This window comes from Aotus nancymaae, unplaced genomic scaffold (genome assembly GCF_030222135.1).
Source record: "Aotus nancymaae isolate 86718 unplaced genomic scaffold, 86718_ANA_hifiasm-v0.15.2.pri h1tg000041l, whole genome shotgun sequence".
Lineage (NCBI taxonomy): Eukaryota > Metazoa > Chordata > Mammalia > Primates > Aotidae > Aotus > Aotus nancymaae.
In genome coordinates, this window is record NW_026988455.1 from 43,499,444 (window position 1) to 43,518,357 (window position 18,914).

The window sequence follows — 18,914 nt, forward strand, 5'->3', positions numbered from 1 at the left end:
TAATGAGGCGGGAAGGAGACATCAGGGTGGAGCCCAGAGGCAGGAGGGAAGCGTCCACCGACCCGCCCCGCGTTCCAGAACGTTCCCTCCAGCGCAGCGGCTCCCACCGGCCGGAGTCCTAGGGGTCTCAGCCAATCTGATGGGGGTCGCGTTTTTCCCAGCCTGGGACACTGAGGCTCCATTCTGCGCCAGAAGCGGAGAGGGCCCGGGAGACACCAGCACAGCTCGCCTGAGTGGCGCCTGGCGTCAGCCTGCAGCGGCCTTTCCCTCTCCGGTGGGAGCTGGACCCCCAGAAGCCCCCACGGGGACACGGTCTGCGCCCCTTCGACCCGCGCCCCCGCCAGCAGAACTGGACCTGCCACTGCGGCCGGGAGAATGTCTTGGACGATGATCGCGGCGCCCAGGCCTCGCCCGCCAGCAACCGCCACGGGCGCCGCCCCCAGCGCCCCAGGAGGTGGGAACCGCGCTGGAACCATCACGAGGAGATCTGAAGGCCCCAGTGGCCCCCATCCTCAGGTAGGCCGGTCCCCGGACCCCGGTTGCCACCACCTCCCCGCAATCTCCAGTCTAAATTCTGCTGTTCCCGAAAACAGAGAAAGTGACCAAAGAATAATGTGGAAATGTACCAAGAGAGTTAACTATTGAAAGAAGTTTAGCCATCAAAGAAATGCCTTTTACTAAGCGCTGGGTAAATCTCGTGGTCTTTCTCTGGTCTTTTCTGGAGGATGGCTTCAACCTAGGCAAAATCCCCAGAACAAAACAGACAAAATCCCTGCTTTCCTGCTATTTATATTACAGCGAAGGAGACAAAAGATCAAGTAAGTAAAAGAGATGGTTATACTAAGTTGTGGGGCAGGCAAAGAGAAAAAATAAGCAGGGAAAAGTTAACCGTTCTAGAGGCTGTAATTTGGAGAGGACGGCCAGAAAAGGCCTCCTGAGAAAGGTACATTGGAGTCAAGACTCGAGGGAGTTGAGAGGGCAAAACAGACACAGAAAGCAGGCAGATGGCTGGCAGGTGCAAAGGCCCTGAGGCAGGAAGTCCTGCACCGGTTCCAGGAAGAGTGAGGAGAGCAGAGGGAGGGAGGGAACTGAGAGAACCCTGGGAAGGGTGGGAAGTTTATGCTATGAAGTGACTCTAAGGACACCAGTGTCTATACTAAGCAACGTGGGAGCCACCGGCGGTAGTGAGCAGAGGAGGATGTGATCTGACTTGTTTTAACAGGACCGCTCTGGCTGCTGTGCTGAGGAGGGCTGAAGAGGTGAGGCCGAACTGATCTTTGATTCTTCTGTCTCTCCCACCCCCAATCAGAGAGCAAGTTCTTTCTCCGACCCCCTCCCTCACTTCTGCTTCCAAAGTATTTAGTTCTCTGCTCAAAATCGGCTTCTTCAGGCCACCTTCTCCATCAGATTGGGCAGATCCTTATTTTAAATCGATTTTCAATCTTTATTGAGAAATAATTTTTCTGACTATAAAACAAATACATATTCACATGAAAACTGTCAACAATTTAGAAACATAAAAAGGGAAAAAGCAATCTTCAGGTAAAGAAGGTGGTGGCTTGTTCTGAGGAGGACACAGTGGAGATCATGAGGCGTGGTCAGATCCAGAAGTCAATCTTTACGTATAATGTCAACATCCAGAGAGAATCGCTGTGGCCCTTCAATGTATTTCCATTTAAATTGTGTGGACCATGTGTATTTCTCAGGTGCCCGGCACCACACCTGGCTAATTTTTGTATTTTTAGTAGAGATGGGGTTTCAGCATGTTGGCCAGGCTGGCCTCAAACTCCTGACCTCAAGTGATCCGCCTGCCTCAGCCTCCCAAAGTGCTAGGATTACAGGTGTGAGCCACCACACCTGGCCTGAAAACATTTTATTTTATTTTATTTTTTTGAGACGGAGTGTCGCCCTGTTGCCAGGCTAGAGTGCAATGGTGCGATCTCAGCTCACTGCAACCTCCACCTCTCAGGTTCAAGCAATTCTCCTGCCTCAGCTTCCCAAAGTGCTAGGATTACAGGTGTGAGCCACCACACCTGGCCTGAAAATATATATATATATTTTTTGAGACGGAGTGTTGCCCTGTTGCCAGGCTAGAGTGCAATGGTGCGATCTCAGCTCACTGCAACCTCCACCTCTCAGGTTCCAACAATTCTCCTGCCTCAGCTTCCCAAGTGGCTGGGACTAGAGGCACGTGCCTCTACTCCCAGCTAATTTTTGTACTTTTAGTAGAGACAGGGTTTCATCATGTTGGCCAGGCTGGTCTTGATTTCTTGACCTCATGATTCACCTGCCTCGGCCTCCCAAAGGAAAACATTTTTAATGTCAATATATTATGCTATCTTATATACAATTTTTTTGTTTTGTTTTGGGGCAGAGTCTCACTCTGTCACCCAGGCTGGAGTGCAGTGGCACAATCCTGGCTCATTGCAACCTCCGCCTCCCAGTTTCAAGCGATTCTCGTACCTCAACCTCCCAAGAGGCTTATATACAATTTTTAAAATGTTAATGCAAAATAATTTATTCTTCTTGCTGGGTATTAGGCCTATTTCCACTTTTTTCTTGCTGTTTTAACTTATGCTGCAATCAATGTCTTTGTCCTTAAACCCTGAATCTTTCCTAATGGTATTAGCAATAGCATCACAAAAGAAGTTCATATTTCCAGTTTTTTCCACTCCCACTCACACTCTCTGCTGCCACTGGGCTTACTCAGGACCTCCTCGTGTGCCAAGTCTAATGGCTTTAGTTTGGCATTCCAGGGTCTTACTTTTGTCCTGCCTCATCTTCGGGGCTCCTCACTGCTTCCAGACACGGACAGCTTTATCCTGTGCCTGTGACACCTGCCGCCCCATTCCTGCCCATGCAAATCCTATTCCGTCTTGGTGCCGGCTCCCAGGGTGAATGGCTTGCTGCTTTGTGATGCCGCTAGTATTTTTTCCAGCATTTAGCACATTGGATTGTGATGTGTCTGCTCTGCCTCTTTTCCCTGCTGTTCTGTGTCATGTGGGTGGGGACGGTGTCTGGCTCACTTCTTTACCCATTATGCCAGGATAGCACCTGGCACATAGTATATAACATGAGAGTTTGTTGAAAGAATGACCAACAGTTAACTAGAAAGATACAAAAGTAGCAGAATCATCCTTGTCTTAAGTTGGCAGCACCACCTCCTGGAAACAGCAGTGCAGGAGGCATCACATCCAAATCTGACCATGTCTCATGACCTGCACTGTGTCGTCCTCAGAACAAGCCACGACCTTCTTTACCTGAATGACCACAGCTGCCTCCTAATTAGCCCCGTTTCCTCTTTTCTCCTCCATCCTATCCCTCATTTAGCAGAGTGATGATGAATCAGATTGCATCTTTCCTCTGCTGAAAACCCTCCAACTGAGTTCCATCACACTAGACTAAATACAAGGACCTTGCAAAGCCCTGATCTGGTGCCTGCCAATCTCTGATTTCATTTCCTGTTCATCGTTCCCTTGTTCACTCCATTCCAACCACACTACTCCTTGACCACACACCGAGAACACTCCTGCCTCAGGGCCTTTGCCCCTGCTACCTTTCTCCCAGTATCCCCCTAGCTGACTCTCATTTCATTCAAATTTCTGCTGAAATGTATCCTCAGCAGAAGGGATTTCTCTGAGCACCTCCTCCAACACAGTGCAGAGGACTGACCATGGTCACTCTAAGGCAGCAGTGCCCATCACCTCCTATCCATTCTTTTTCTTCATAGCTTTTTTATTGCTGTTATTTCAATTATCTTTTGATTCATTTTCTGGTTCCTCCCATTCAAATGTGAGCTCTATGGGGGCAGGACTTCATGCACTTTGTCCACTTCTCGATCCCCAGTACCTGGGGCTGCGCCCAACATCTCATCACTTGATGAATATTTGCTGAGTGAATGAATGAATGCAGGCATGAATGAGGGTGACCTCTTCTCTGTACACCACAGGGCATGTTGAGGCTTAGATTTCCAGGGAGAGCAAGGAATGGGTTCTGGAGGATGGCTCAGCCTAGACAAAATCCCCTTGTTACAAATCCCATGGCAGGGATAACTTCTGAAAGGCTGGATATACTGCATATACAGCCAGTATCCCTGAGATGGCCTTAAAATACATTGTAAGGGAGAAAAAATTCCTCTTTTCACCCATGGCTGGCTTCATGGCTGAGGACCCTGTAACAAAACACAGATTAACAAGACAAAAAGCATACAAATTTATTTAACCTATAAAGTTCATGTGGCATGCAAGCCTTTAAAACTGAAGAACCAAAGGAACAGAGAAACTTAGGTATTTTTATGCTAAGTTTGATGAAGAAGTGGATGGGTGTAGACAAGTTCTGATCTAATGGTAATAAACTGGGGGAAATGTCAGCAAGGCCTGGTTGCTCACATTCCTTTCTGTATCCTGGCATCTTCAGAGATAAAGACATTCCTTTCTTCGGGTATAGGAAGGGAACCTCTAGAAAGAAGATTTTGTGATCTGCTTTAGGAGAAAAGAGTGAGGAGAAGGTGAATGTGAGTTTCCCACTTCTGCTGTTTTCTCAAATGCCAAGGTGGCATATTTTGGGGTAGTGTGTCGCTGTGGTTTGAGTATATTCCCCAGAATTCATGTGTTGAAAATTTGGTCCCCAGTGTGATGGGATTGGGAGGTGGGGTCTTTAAGAGGTGATTAGGTCATTAGGAGACATTAACACTGCTCTTTCAGGACTGAGTTGATTCTGATGGGAGTGAGTTCTTGCTCTCAAGGGACTGGATTAGCTCCCGGGAGAGCAGGGTGCTATAAAGCGAGACCAACCTTCGTGTTTTGCCCTCTTTTTGCTCATGCCAACTTCCCTTTTCACTTCTCTACATGCTATGACACAGTACCAAAGTCCTTGCCAGAAGCTGCCACCATGCTCTTGGACTTCACAGTCTCCTAAACTGTGAGCCAAATAAACTTTTTTCCTTTATAAATTACCCAGCCTCAGGCCGGGCATGGTGGCTCACTCCTGTAATCCCAGCACTGTGGAAGGCTGAGGCAGGTGGATCACCTGAGGTCAGGAATTTGAGACCAGCCTGGCCAAGATGGTGAAACCCCATGTCTACTAAAAATACCAACGTTAGCCTGGCATGATGGTGTGTGCCTGTAATCCTAGCTACTCGGGAGGCTGAGGCAGGAGAATCACTTAAACACAGGAGGTGGAGGCTGCAGTGAACCAAGATGCGCCACTGCACTCCAGCCTGGGTGACACCACAAAACTCTATCCAAAAAAAGAATTACCCAGTCTCAGGTATTCGGTTATAGCAACAGAAAACAGACTGAGACACGTGTCCTGAACTTCATCAACATCCACATATATTTTAAATACCCCTTCCTTCAAAGGTGCAGCTCAATTTCTCTCCCCTTGAGTGTGGGTGGGACCTAGTGGTTTGCTTCTAATACACATAAATGATGGTATATCACTTCTAAGATATGTTATAAAAAGAATGTGGCTTCCATCTTGGGCGGGCTTTCTGGTTTGTGACTGACTCACACTCACTCACTCTCTCTCTCTCTCTCTCTCATGTCTCACTCTGGGAAGCAAGCTGCCATGTTGTGAGCAGCCTTATGGAGAAACTTACACAGTGAGGAGACCTACATGGTGAATTCTTAGCAACCAGTGAGAAACTGCCGCCCCTCCACAACTGCATAAGTGAGCTTGGAAGCAGATCCTCCAGCCCCAGTTGAGTCTTAAGGTGAGTGTAATTCTAGCCAACCATTAGATGTCAACCCCATGAGAAATCCTGAACCAGAAGCACCCAGCTAAGCTGCTCCTGGATTTCTGACCCTCAGAGCCTGTGACATAATAAATGTTTGTCATTTGGGGATAATTCATTACACAGCAATAGATGACTACTGTGGTCACCATGTTTTGTCTAATGCCCTGCAATAAGTAATTGCACACTGCCAGTACTCGTCTTTCCAGTGACTTTCTGTAAGAAGTTCCTCAGCTCACAGCTTCTAGAAGACGGGAGGAGCACTGAAGCCAGTCCTTTCTGGCACCAGCAATGTGGTGAGTGTGGTGAAAAAAACATGGGCTTCAGGGCTGGACTGGGCTGGATGTAGGCTCACTTAACCAACTGTGTGATCTGAAAGGCATTACTTAACGTTCAGAAACTCCTTTTAATCATTTGCAACTGGTGATAGTACAACAATCACACACATGGCAAGATTATATTGAGATTAATTCTGCCAAGTGCCTGGCACAAGATACACATAATAGTTCACTCTCTTTTCAGTTCCTTTCTCTTGTTACTCATGCCCTCAGGGTATTTTCTTACCGCTGCCCATCTCAAAAATGCCAACCACTTACCCAAAACTCAGGTGTGAACTCCCAAGCCTTATTCTTGAACAGCAGTGGATTTATTGTGAAGTTACTGAAATTCAAGTATCATGGATTATCCCATAATTAGCCCCTTTCAATGCCCTGTACCTAATTTTGTATTCTTTATTTCCAAGGGGGTCCCTAATCACAATGAAAATGTATCAGATTCTATGGGATGCAATTCAAGCAGTGATAAGGAAACCCATTGTGCTAAACACTTTATCAATGAAAATAAGAAAATAACATGAAATGAATTAAATTTCCAGCTCAAAGTACCAAGAAATGAACAATAAAGAAAAGCAAAAGAAAGCAATAATAATAATAATAATAATAAAGCTAAAGGCAGCCAGGCACTGTGGCTAATGTCTATAATCCTAGCACTTTGGGAGGCCGAGGCAGGAGGATTATTTGAGCTCATGAGTTCCAGACCAGCCTTGGCAACATGATGAAACCCCATCTCTACAAAAAATACAAATATTAGCTGGCTGTGGTGTGCCTGTAGTCCTGCTACATGGGAGGCTGAGGTAGAAGGATCACTTGAGCCTGGAGAGGTCGAGGCTGCAGTGAGCTGTGATCTCACAACTGAGCTCCCGCCTGGATGACAAAGTGAGACCCTGTCAAAAAAAAAAAAAAAAAAAAAAAAAACCTAAAAGCAAAAATTAATGAGAAAATGGACAGTGGATATAATTAATAAATAAAATAGCTAACAAGAAAAATGAGGAGAAAACATAAAGATACAAAATTTAAAATGACCAGGGGGGAATAACCATTGGAACAGAAAAATTTTTATTATAAGAGATGATAAATTTCTATGCAAATAAGTTTGAAAAACTGGGTGAAGTAGATAGATGTTTTCCTGGGGAGATAAAAATTACCAAAATTGACCCTCACTAGAGTTGGAAAGTTTAAATGGATGAATTTTAATAAAAGAAATAGAAAAATATATTAAGGAATTATTCTGCAGTAAAGCTCCAATGGCTTTGACAGGAAATTCTACTGTATCTCCAAAGACCAGCTATCCCGGTATTCTCTAAAATATTTCAGAGCACTGAAAAGGAAAACTTCCCAATTCATTTTATGAAGCTAATAAAACACCGATACCCAAACCAGATAAAGAGTTTACAGAAATATACAGACCAATATCATTAATAAATAGCATTGAAACTTTTTGAAATAAAATATTAGCAAACAGAATCCAACATCACATTAAGAAAATAATACACCATAAATTAATGGGATTTATTCAATAATTCAAGGTTCATTTACTACTCAAAATCCATTAATAACATAGTCCACATTAATAAACCTAAGGGGGAAAAAATCATATGATTATTTCCAGAGATGCTGAGAGAGCCTTTGACAAAATCCAATACCCAGACTGGGTGCAGTGGCTCACGCCTGTAATCCCAGCAGTTTTTGGAGGCTGAGGCAGGCAGGTCACGAGGTCAGGAGATGGAGACCATCCTGGCCAACATGATGAAACCCTTCTGTACTAAAAATACAAAAAATTGGCCGGGCATGGTGGTGTGTGCCTGTAGTCCCAGCTATTCAGGAGGTTGAGGCAGGAGAATAGCTTGAACCCAGGAGGCAGAGGCTGCAGTGAGCTGAGATTGAGCCACTGCACTCCAGCCTGGGTGACAGAGTGAAACTCTGTCTCAAAAAAGAAAAAAAAAAGCCAATACCCCTTCATGAAACAAACAAAAATCAACTACAACAAAACAAAAACCCTCAAGAACATAGAAACTGAGGTATGGTATCTTTATATATTATTTATGTATTTATTTTTGTCCTAAAGCTAGTATCTTATTTAATGGAGAAACATCAAAGGCATTTCCTCTAAGATCAGGCACATCACAAGGATGTTCTATTTCCACTACTCTTCAACGTTGTACTAGAGATGTCAGCCAATGTAATTAAACAAGAGAAATCAAGTAGAGTCATAAGAACTGGTATAGAATTGTGAAGACTACTGTGAAGATTACTTGAACTAAGTTAATAAGACAGCTCTGGATGGGATCACAATAAATGCTAGTCATTAATCCCCCCCTTTTTTTTTTTTTTTTTTTGGAGACAGGGTCTCACTCTCTCACCCAGGCTGGAGTGCAGTGGCACCATCACAGATCACTACAGCCTCAACCTCCTGGGCTCAAGTGATCCTCCCACGTCAGCCTCCCGAGTAGCTGAGACCACAGGTGTGCACCACCATGCCTGGCTTTTGTTGTTGTGGAGACAGGGTCTCTCTATGTTGCTCAAGCTGCTCTCAAACTCTTGGGCTCAAGCAATCCTCTCACCTCAGCCTCCCAAAGTGCTAGGATTACAGCTGCAAGCCGCTGTGCCTGGCCTCCTTATCACTATTTGTAAGTGATTCACTGGTGTTACCATTTCAGCTCCCTATGAGTTCCACTGGTGTCTTTCTTTCGCCTCCCCATAGTTCCCTCCCACAGCAGTCTAGAGGAGAGCAAGCAGTCTGCTATGATGGAAAGCAGGAGACACGGGCTAAAGTTGTGGCATGCTGACACTTGGTGCGTGTATGAGCCCAAGCAAATCTGTTTACCATTCTGGATGTCAGTCTCCTCATCTACAAAATGAGGAGAGAGGCCTCCATGCCTGACACCTCTCATTTTGGTGTACGATTACTGCTTGCCTCCGCCAAGCAGATATGGGTTGGCGGGAGAAACAGCTCATGACCAGAGCAGAATAATCCCAGCAACTCTCCTTGCTTGGAATTCTTTTCTGCCTAATAGACCCTGCCCCCACTATGAAATGTTCCTTTGGGATCAGAATTCATGAACAGTATCTAAAAGATTCTGGGAAAGCCTCCATAGACCTGGGACCTACAGCCACTTTGCCAGAGAAGAATGATGATTCATCCTGAATTTTGGCTCTAGCTTCTTTGTTAGGGCAAAACACATAGATCCTGCCAGCTGTTGGAATGAAAGGAGCATTTTTCTTGAGGCAGTGACAAGCCTGAGGCAAGGGACACAGTGTGATGAGAGTTCCTACTCAGAAACGGAGGTGCTCCTTAAGAGTCTGACAAACCCGCCCCTTGATCAAACTTGAGTAAGGCTCCTCTGAGTCCACTTTCTTTTTCTTTTTTGATTTTTTTTTTTTTTGAGACAGTGTCTCACTCTGTCACCCAGGTTGGAGTGCAGTGGTGCAATCATGGCTCAGTGCAGCCTCAACCTCCTGGGCTCAAGTGATCTCCAACCTCAGCCTCCCAAGTAGCTGAGACTACAGACATGCACCACCATGCCTGGCTAATTTTTACATTTTTTGTAGAGACAGGGTCTCACTATGTTGCCCAGTCTTCTCTTGAACTCCTGGACTCTAGTGATTATCCTACCTCAGCCTTCAAAGTGTTGGGATTATAGGCATGAGCCATTGCACCCTGCCTGAGTCCTCTTTCTGACTTTGGACTCTTAGACCAGTTTTAGCAAGAATTCTGTGGAGTCAGTTTAGCAAAAATCTCCTATTCTTGTATCTGATCACATTCCTCATTCCCTACCCTAATAGCTTATCACCCTGGCCTGCCTTCAGCAAGAATCCTAGTGAGTTGGTCTGTCAAGAATTGCCCTAGCCCTGCTTCCTCCTAGTACTTTTCTATCTACTGACCCCAACCTTGCTCCTTGGCCATATAAATCTCCATTTGTCCTGCTGTGTTTGGGGTTGAATCCTATTGCAGAAGCCCACTGCGGTGGCTCCTGCTTGAGTAAAGTCTTCCTTACCATCTTTTTTTTTTTTTTTTTTAGACAGAGTCTCATTCTGTCACCCAGGCTGAAGTGGAATGGCACAGCCTTGGCTCACCGCATCCTCCACCTCCTGGGTTCAAGCGATTCTCCTGCCTCAGCCTCCCAGGTAGCTGGGATTACAGACACCCACCACCACACCCGGCTAATTTTTGTATTTTTAGTAGAGACAGGGTTTCACCACGTCAGCCAGGATGGTCTTGAACTCCTGACTTCAGGTAATCCACCAGCCTTGGCCTCCCAAAGTGCTGGAATTACAGGCATGAGCCATTGAACTCGGCCCATTACTATCTTTAACAAGAGTCATGAATAACTTTTCTCAAAGAATTCCCAGGATGGTGAACCACCTGCCGTGTGAGCCTGTTTGATAATCAGGGATGGGGGATCCTTCATGCCAGCCCCTGAGAAGCCAGGCGTGCGCCCATTGGTCTCAAAGTCACCCTCTCTTGGCTCCTCCTCCCTGCTGGGGCCTGGGCACGGTTCTGCAGCCAAGAGGAAGGTGGCTTTGCATGTGTAATTTGTGATTTGTGTGTCTCCTCTTCTTGCTCAGCATTCTTCCCTCAGCCCTGGCCCACGGCCTGGTACTCTGGAGCTCCATAAATACCTGTTGAGTGAATGAAAGGATGAAGGCTCCTTCAGAGAGAGGGGAGTGGAAGAAAAGTGGTGTCTTTTGGCCCCAGACTTGGCTTTCCTTGCAGAGGCCTCAGGTAGGAACAACGAGGAAAACAAAGATGGCCTCGTCCTGGGCCCTTCCCTCCTGGCCCCACCGTCCTCCTGTGCATCCTGAAGGGCCTGGGGGAAGGTGGAGATGGGCCCCTTTGTTCTGCTTCCAGAATTCCATTCCTCTGGGTAGAGGCCTGGCTGCAGCTCTCTCCTTCCTCTGCCAGTTCTTCCTAATCCTGGGGAACTCGCCAAAGCCTCGGACCTTCACACCACGGGCCTTGCTGTGAGGATGGGTCTCAGCTCACAGGTAGCCTCACAGATGGACGCAGGTGCAGAGGGAAGAGGGGGTCTCCACCTGTTCCCGCCCAGTCCTCTTCATCAGTGTCCCCAGTGCCTATCACATGGGACAAATGAAACTGGGAGACTCCATCCAGAGTGGGAACCCAGGTGAGCACTAATCCATTGTGGGCTGCAGACTTGGTTTTCCCTGGTCCCTGACATGAGTAAATTCAGCAAACAAGGGTAACTGTTTTGAGATGTTAACTTGATGGAGTACTTTTATGACCATTGAATCGAATAATTTTTAAAGGGTTTGAATGGATTATCAGACCATGGAAAGATGGAGGAAATTTGAATGCATACCACTTAGTGAAAGATGTCAGTCCAAAAAGGCTACATAGTTCATGATTCCAACTGTATGACATTCTGGGGAAAGCAAAACTATGGCGACAGTAAAAGGATCAATAGTTGCCAGGAGTTAGGGAGAGAGGCATGACTAGGAGAAGCACAGAGGACTTTTAGGGCAGTGGAACTACTCTATATACCACTACAGTGGGGCATACGTGTCATTATGCATAGGTCAAATTCATGGAATGGACGACACCAAGAGTTAACTCCAGCCAGAAGTGCTGGTCTCTTACCCTGCCCCATTCTTAGCACTGGGCCTCAGTTTCCTCTTCTGCAAATTGAGGAGACAGCATGATCTGACCTACCCAATTTGATAGTTCAGCAAATGTTTGGTTCTTTTGACAAATACAGGCAGCCTCTGGCATGAGGGGCCATAGACTCCTCCTCCAAACCTCACCATCAAGGTGCTCCAATGAAAGCAAGTCTTGGGCAATTCTGCCAACCAGACACACTCATTAACAAGGCTGCACACAACAGTTCATACGCTTGGGAAAGTCCTAGCTGTCCTCGGACTCTTAGACACGTAGCTTGCTTGAAAGGTTGGGGCTTGAAGGAGCAGCCCGCGTCCCAGTCCATCCTGTGACAGTGTCACAAAGTGGGGACCAGATTCTTCTGTCTCATTGGTACAGAGGCGGTGATGACTGTGCAGTGCTCCTAGCTGGCCACATATCATGAACATTATTTACTTCACCAGTGAAAACTTATTTCAAACATCCCTCGTGCTAATTAACCTCTAGTGTCATTTTGATACCCATGTTTGAAATGCTTTATCAACACCTCTGGACTGTGGATTCCTCAAGACACTAAAGGCAAAACAGTTGCCCTCCCTATGGATACTCAGTTAACCTATGAGCATGTGTGTCATTCTTAATGCTTAAATACTTAAAAGTATACGACCATCCAGATGAACTAGCAAGCAGATAAATCACATGACCTCTGAGTTCCCTCCCATGCTAAATATATAAAAACTATTGTATTACATTATATATATGTATATGTTTTTTGGTGTTTTTTTGTTTGTTTGTTTGTTTGTTTTTTTACTTCAATAGTTCTTAAAGTCAGGGAAGGAAGACAGAAGTAGGTTTTCAGATTTCGCCGATACCGTCAAGTCCTGGAATTACACGCCATTTCTCAAGTGCAGGGACAATTCTATGAAGCTAAGACAGGCCCCCCTTGCTCCTGGTGTCCATCTAACTGATGCTCTCAGGCTTTGTGCCTCCTTTCCTCTTCTGGTTGGTGCTGGCAATTTCTCATTCCTCAGGATGGCTGAGGCCATCTCTGTGACTGTCCCCCCAAGGCTAGAAGCCAGACATTGCCCATACTTGTGGTGCCCACCTGTCTTCCTCGAGCCTTTCAGGTACACAGGGAGGCCTGTAGTGGCAGGTGGAGGTCAGCAACAGGATTCAGAAGGGAAGGTGGAAAGGAATGCAGCTGGGAAAAAAACAGAAGCCCAGAGCGGTGACAAAGACCTAGCCAGGCCTGAGTGAGGGAAGGGAAGGCCGGTCCCTTGTCCTGCCTGGCTATGGGAGAGGGACGAAGTAGTTGGCTAATAGCTGTGGGGTCTCACCTGGAGAAACCAGTTTGGGGGTACACAAGCAGCTGTGAAGGAGAGAAGAAACTAGAATGGGCCAAATGGGCAGTCCACGAATGTCAGAGAGCTGCAGTGAGGCCCTCAAACAAGGCAGGGTCTTACCCGGGCAGTGGGCCAGCCCACAGTGGACAGTGGATGGCTGTGGTGCTGACAGGACTCCTAGAGAAATGGAAAGATCATGAGCCAGAAGGGGAATTCAGCTTCTGGGAATGGGAGAATAAGCACATAGAAAATGTCATTCTGAGATGTCACTGTAGATCTTCCCCAAACACAGCTCACCCCACGCAAGGGCCCAGACCCCAGCCTGTTGATGGGCCTCCATATCTGCCCCATTTCCAGGGTTGTTTACACAGCCCCCTTCCCACCCCAGCTCAGCACCTCCACATGGGAGTCTTTCCCCTCCTTTTCTCCAGCCCTTGTCCCCACCACAGTTCCCATGCTGGCATGCTTTGTTGGCTTGAAGCCAGGGAGTCAGTCTGTGGTCTGGGGAGGCAAGCTAGAAATCTTAACAGCTCTTTCTCACAGAAACATGAAATGGCAAACCCATAGCTGTAGAGGGACCATGGGAAAATGAATGAACCTCATTTTCCACATCTGTAAAATAGGGACAATAACAGCTCCCACTGCCTACGCTGTCATGAGCATAAAATGGGGAGTGTGCAAAGCTCTTGGCCTAGTATCTGGTGCACAGGCAGTGCCCAGCAAGAAGGAGTATTCCACCTCCTATGTAACCTCTTCACTCAGTTCACCTCCACTCATGGCTGGCCTAAACTATTCTCCATGCAGCATGGTGATCTTCTGAAAATATGCTGACATCCATCACTCTCCTGAAAACTCCTCAACAGTATCCTCTCATTGTTAGCAACAGGCAGTCTGTGCAGCTTCTGCCCACCACTGCCCCGATGTTCTTTGCCTCTCTCTCTCTCTCTCTCTACCTGGAACATTCGTCCCTGACCCTCTAAGTCGTGACTCAGCTCAAAAGTGTCATTTTCTCAAAGAAGTTTCTCTAACCACCTACTTATCTATTCAGCAATCATCCCCAATCTGTAATTACTTCATTGATTTATTGTTCATGATCCCATGAGAAGGCAGCCCCATGAAGCCATCGAGCCAAGCTCTTGCTGTTTGAAGGAAGGACACATGTTATCCACAGGCTTTGGATGCTTTATAAATTAAACTGGTTGAGTGGCCTTCGTGGTGAGCCTGACCACCACAGCTCAAGTTCCCAGCCCTCTGTAAGGCAAGGCCTGGCCATCTGAGTATAAACAAATATTACACATCAAGCCTAGTGGCCCAAAGTAAACATTTTTATTCTCAGCTCTGCCTTAGGGGTCTCTAATTTTGCAAGCATGAGTAAATGGAATCAACAATAGTCCTCTCCTTAAATGTCTTGCATTAAAATTCCTCACTTACGGTTTCCTGTTTTGCCTAAAGAGAATGTGATTTGAGGGTGACCTGAAACAAGCTTGAGGCTTGTGGACACATAGGGTTAATCACCTTATTTCCTGCCAATTCACCGAGCAGTGAAAGGCCACAGGCAGCTAAAAATAGCAGCCCAGCAGCACTGCCCTTCCAAGGGGAAAAGAACTTAGCAACAAAGAGAGACTCGAGGGGTGAAGTGGGCAAAGACTCATTAGCCCAGTTTCTGCCCACATCAGGGCATGTGACCCTTGCGAATGCCACGAGGCCCAGCAGAGGAAAGAGAGGGCCAATGCTTTCATAGACCTCCAACTCGGTGCAGCGCAAACCCAAATGGGCCTGGGCTGACCTGTGCATTTACCCCTGAATGCCCTCGGTCAGCAGACGTGGGAGCCAACCAGTGGGAAAACGTGTCCTCCACAGTGCTCTTTTTCTTGAGGGGGACCCCAGCTCCCAGCCAGGAAATGGCAGGAAGGAAGGGAATCCTTCCCCTTGGAGTGGCCTTCTGTTTTCCAGGGTTCACAGGACAGTCTCTCGGATGACCCCAATGAGGCTGTGTGGCCGCTCAGCCTCCACTCGCCGGGGCCTCCTCTCGGCGTGGGGCCTCCCCGCCGGCGTGAAGGTGCTCAGGTCACCGCAGCTCTGGAGGTGCAGCAGGCCAGGCTGTCTCCGTGAGGGCAGCGTGTGGGCCCTGGATGTGCTGGGCTGCGATGGGGCCATTATCTTTGGAAGAAGAGGAGGTGGGGAGAAGTTAAGGACGTCTTGCCAGATGTGGCTCTTTGACTTACCTCCTAGGTCCATCCACCTATCTTCCTGTGTAATTGCTTTAAAAAAGAAAAAAATAAAGGCATTTTCCCAAAGTGGAACTCACTTGGAATTGTGGAGGTTCTTTGAATGTAAATTCTCCAAATGTTCCACCATTTCAGCTGCAGACCCGTAAACCACACGTAACTGATCTGTCCACTGCAATTTCTTGCTTTAACATTCTTCTCATCACTTTCCTCTAACTTCTCCAAAGTCTAAGTCAGTGATCCTTGCTGGCATCTGAACATTATAACTGGGTCGCGGAGGGACAGTTACTGTCAGAAACATGGATTCCCAGCTGAATTGCCACAGAAATCCCATAGCAATGGGGACAGTTAACCTGGACTCAGGCTCGGGTGTCTGTATTTTTAACAAGAACCCAAGTGAGAACCACTGATCTGGGATTGGAACCAGGTGATGGATGTATAAAATGTTAACTAAAGTACGGGCACAGTGGCTCATACTTGGAATCCCAGCACTTTGAGAGGCCGAGGCAGAATTACTTCAACCCAGGACTTTGAGACCAGCCTAGGTAACATAGTGAGACTCCATTTCTACAAAAAAAAAAAATTTTTTTTTAATTAGCTGGGCCTTGTGGTTCATGCCTGTAGTCCCAGCTACTTGGGAGGCTGAGGCAGGAGGATCATTTGAGCCCAGGAGTTCTAGACCAATCTAGTCAATGTTTCAAGACCTTGTCTCTACTAGGAAAAAAAAAAAAAAAAACTTAGCTGGGCTTGGTGGTGTGTGCCTGTAGTCCCAGCACCCTGAGAGGGTGAGGCCAGGGTCACCTGAGCCCAGGAGTCCAAGGCTACAGTGGGCTATGACTACACCACTGCACTCTAGCCTGGGTGACAAAGCAAGACCCTGTTTCAAAAAAAAGTCAACCTAAACCATCCAATGATGCTTTAAATGGATCTGATTATATAATATCACTCACTTCGTAAAAATGGCAAAAATATGAAAAATTCCTCATCCAACTGGGATTTAAGAGGAGAGAACCATCCAGTCAATGTTTTAAAAATTGCACAGCCACGTCTATATGACCTATAATACTGCTAGCAGCTTGGGAAAAACTTGGGGCTTTATTATTACCTAACATCACAGCACAATCATTTGGATGACTTATTCATTTGTACCTTTCTGAGCTTTGAAGGTCATTAAAAGGTTATTCCCCCAAAGATTGGAAATTAAACTTTATCAACAGTCTACTAATTACATTTGTCTTTAAGGTCTGTCTTGTCTCCTGATTAATAATAAAAGTTAACATTCGTAGAAGTTGACTGTGTTACATAGCAAGTTAGGATAAGTGGTTTTGATATCAGTGAAAATCAAAATGGATCTAAAAACTCCAATGTGCGAAGCCAGCTAGTCAGAAATAACAGGTCTCCTTCTGCAGTCCTTACCTCCTTCTGCCTGGGAAGAGGCATGGCATTACAAAACCTCACCTCTAGGGTCCAGTCCTGGAAGGCCCAGCAGATGGCCCAAAATATATCACAACAATCTCAGCACCTGAACTTTTAACCTCTCTGGAGCACAAAGATCTAGCAAACATTTGTAATGATAGCATCTAGTGAACCGTACAAGTGCTTGTTCTTTCTCCCCAGAGCTATTTCCCAGGGAGCAAAACTTTGCAGAAGGTCCAGGCCCACTGCCTGGTGAATGCTCCAGCTCTTACTTCATCAGAGCTTGGCAGCCTTCCAGAAGTGGCTCCTGTTTATTGGGCTGTTGGGGCCAGACAGAGGGAAGGTGACAGAGAATATCTGGAGTAGCTAAGGGACACCAGGATGTAAAATGTTTCCCCTACACAGGCTAATAACTGGAGGCTGATCCGGAACCATCGACTGATCAGACTTTTTAGGGTCTGTGGTTCATGTACCTCTTCATGCAAGTAATCAGATCATTCCTCCCCACTGGATCCCCTGAGGGACTGGGAGAGAGTTTGGCTTCTGGCTTCTATAAGAAGAGGCCAGCAGGTAGAAAGAGGGAACAGGGGGAAAGTGAGAAGGGTATTTACTCAATCTGAGTTGAAAATTTACCTATGATCCTGAAGTTGGTAATTACCCTGAGAAATTAGCTCACTTCAATTGAAGAAGCATTTTGGGGGCCTTTAATGCACAAAGACACAGAACCACATAACATCCAAATGCCATTGTGGGGTGCTGCCTACAACCTCCACCCCACTACCTGTAGCAATGAAGCAAACATCCAAAAGGGAATGGCTTTTAAGAGTTGGAGAGAAGGCTGTTACCGGAAGGAAACTCCATTCATTCAGAAATAAAGGTACAGAGACTACCTAGTCCAACCCTTCACTTTAAAGAGGAGAAAGCTGAGACCCAACTGGATTATGTTCATGCCCAATTCCATCTTTTCCCCAAGTGGCTTCAGTTTTGGGGATTGCCTTGTACTTTTTAATCTATAGGAAGAAAAGGTGTTTATTCCTTTAGGACCTGTTGGCTTATTTATCTTGCCAAACATTTAATGGTAATGTGAACAGCTCTTAGAATCTTGTCAATATTAAAATTCACCTGTGTCATCATTTTCAAAGGGCTGAGAAAACATGTCCTATCAAAGGAAACCTTCAATTCAGGAAACCAAATGTTGCATGCACTCCACACTGTCCATAGCCTTTGCTCTTATTCCTAGGACACACTCTTTTCTTTTTCTAGACATGCTTTCACGTCCCAGAAAAACTGGGTTTTCTTCCCTTGAGCCAAGGATGATGTAGGAAAGTCACCACACTTGAAAGGACAGCTCCCTGGCTTCCTCTCTCTCCCTCCCCTGACCTCCCAACCACATTTACCTGAAGACTGTGACCATGAACTTACTCTGCCTCATACAGGAAAGCAGAGAGGCTACTTGAGCTGCTATGAAAATGAGTTATCTGATTCATGCCTGAGATTAATAAAAAAACTACCTGTTCTAGGAAACTGGCACTTGTGATGGCTTCCTCCATGTGCTCCTCATCAGACTTCAAGACAGATTTAATGTTTTCTACAAGTTCATGGATGTCTGGAGTCATGCTACAGGAGGACTGCTCCAGGAACCTCGCCACCAGCAGCTTGGTGTCCATGTAGGATTTGTAATCTATCAGAGACCGTGGTCTGCATCGCGAAGCTCTCGATCTCAGGCCTCTCCTCAAAGTCACCGCAGCCAAATCCAGTCTCCTTTCAGTTTGTGTCGCAGCTTCACAGCTGAGCACTGGGGCAGCTGTTGGCAGAAACAAACAACATGTACCCATTGGCCAACCCCTTTTGAACACATGCCTGTACCTGAAAGCACAGACTACAAAACTCAACATGGAAGCATCTGACAAATGCTAATAGCCATGCACACCCTGCTTTTCATCTTGCAGAAGGGGGGAAAACAACTGTGATACGAGGTTATTCCCTGAAGTCCAGTTCCAATTGGAGATGGTCCAAAACATGTAATGGTGTCATGTACAACACCCCCCCCAAGGTGAAGCCAGATGGTAGAGAGGAGAATCCAGAATGCAGACCACAATGAAGCAAGTTTCATGGAGTATGACAAACAGATGAGGATGGATGGGCCAAGCAGGAAAAACGTGGCTGACCAATGAAAGGACATTCCAAGGACTGAGGATGAAGCAGTCACTGAAGAGAGGAAGAGGCTGCAGACAGACAAGACTTGTCGGATGAAAGTAA

General features: G+C 46.4%; 1 protein-coding gene and 1 long non-coding RNA gene across 10 annotated transcripts in view; one reads left to right on the forward strand and one right to left on the reverse strand.

Annotated features, from left to right (window-relative positions):
- The first annotated feature begins 566 nt into the window (after nt 1-566).
- Nucleotides 567-15,325, forward strand: LOC105718151 (uncharacterized). Of its 8 annotated transcripts, none has more exons than XR_010337052.1 (4): nt 567-6,030; nt 8,417-8,699; nt 10,092-10,795; nt 10,922-15,325. It is a non-coding gene; the product is annotated as an uncharacterized LOC105718151 (long non-coding RNA). The 8 variants fall into 8 exon arrangements; XR_010337053.1 differs by having other exon boundaries at nt 8,417-8,534; XR_010337057.1 differs by having other exon boundaries at nt 8,417-10,795; nt 10,922-11,058; nt 11,790-12,424.
- Nucleotides 7,251-18,914, reverse strand: part of ENTREP1 (endosomal transmembrane epsin interactor 1) — a 66,617-nt gene continuing 54,953 nt past the window's right edge. For both annotated transcript variants that reach the window (XM_012453755.3, XM_064361676.1), the window contains exons 10-11: nt 18,167-18,459; nt 7,251-15,171 (exon numbers count right to left, since the gene is read on the reverse strand). In XM_012453755.3, coding sequence (XP_012309178.3) covers nt 14,968-15,171; nt 18,167-18,459 — 497 coding nt within the window. In that variant the 3' untranslated portion in view covers nt 7,251-14,967. The remainder of the gene's footprint in view (nt 15,172-18,166; nt 18,460-18,914) is intronic.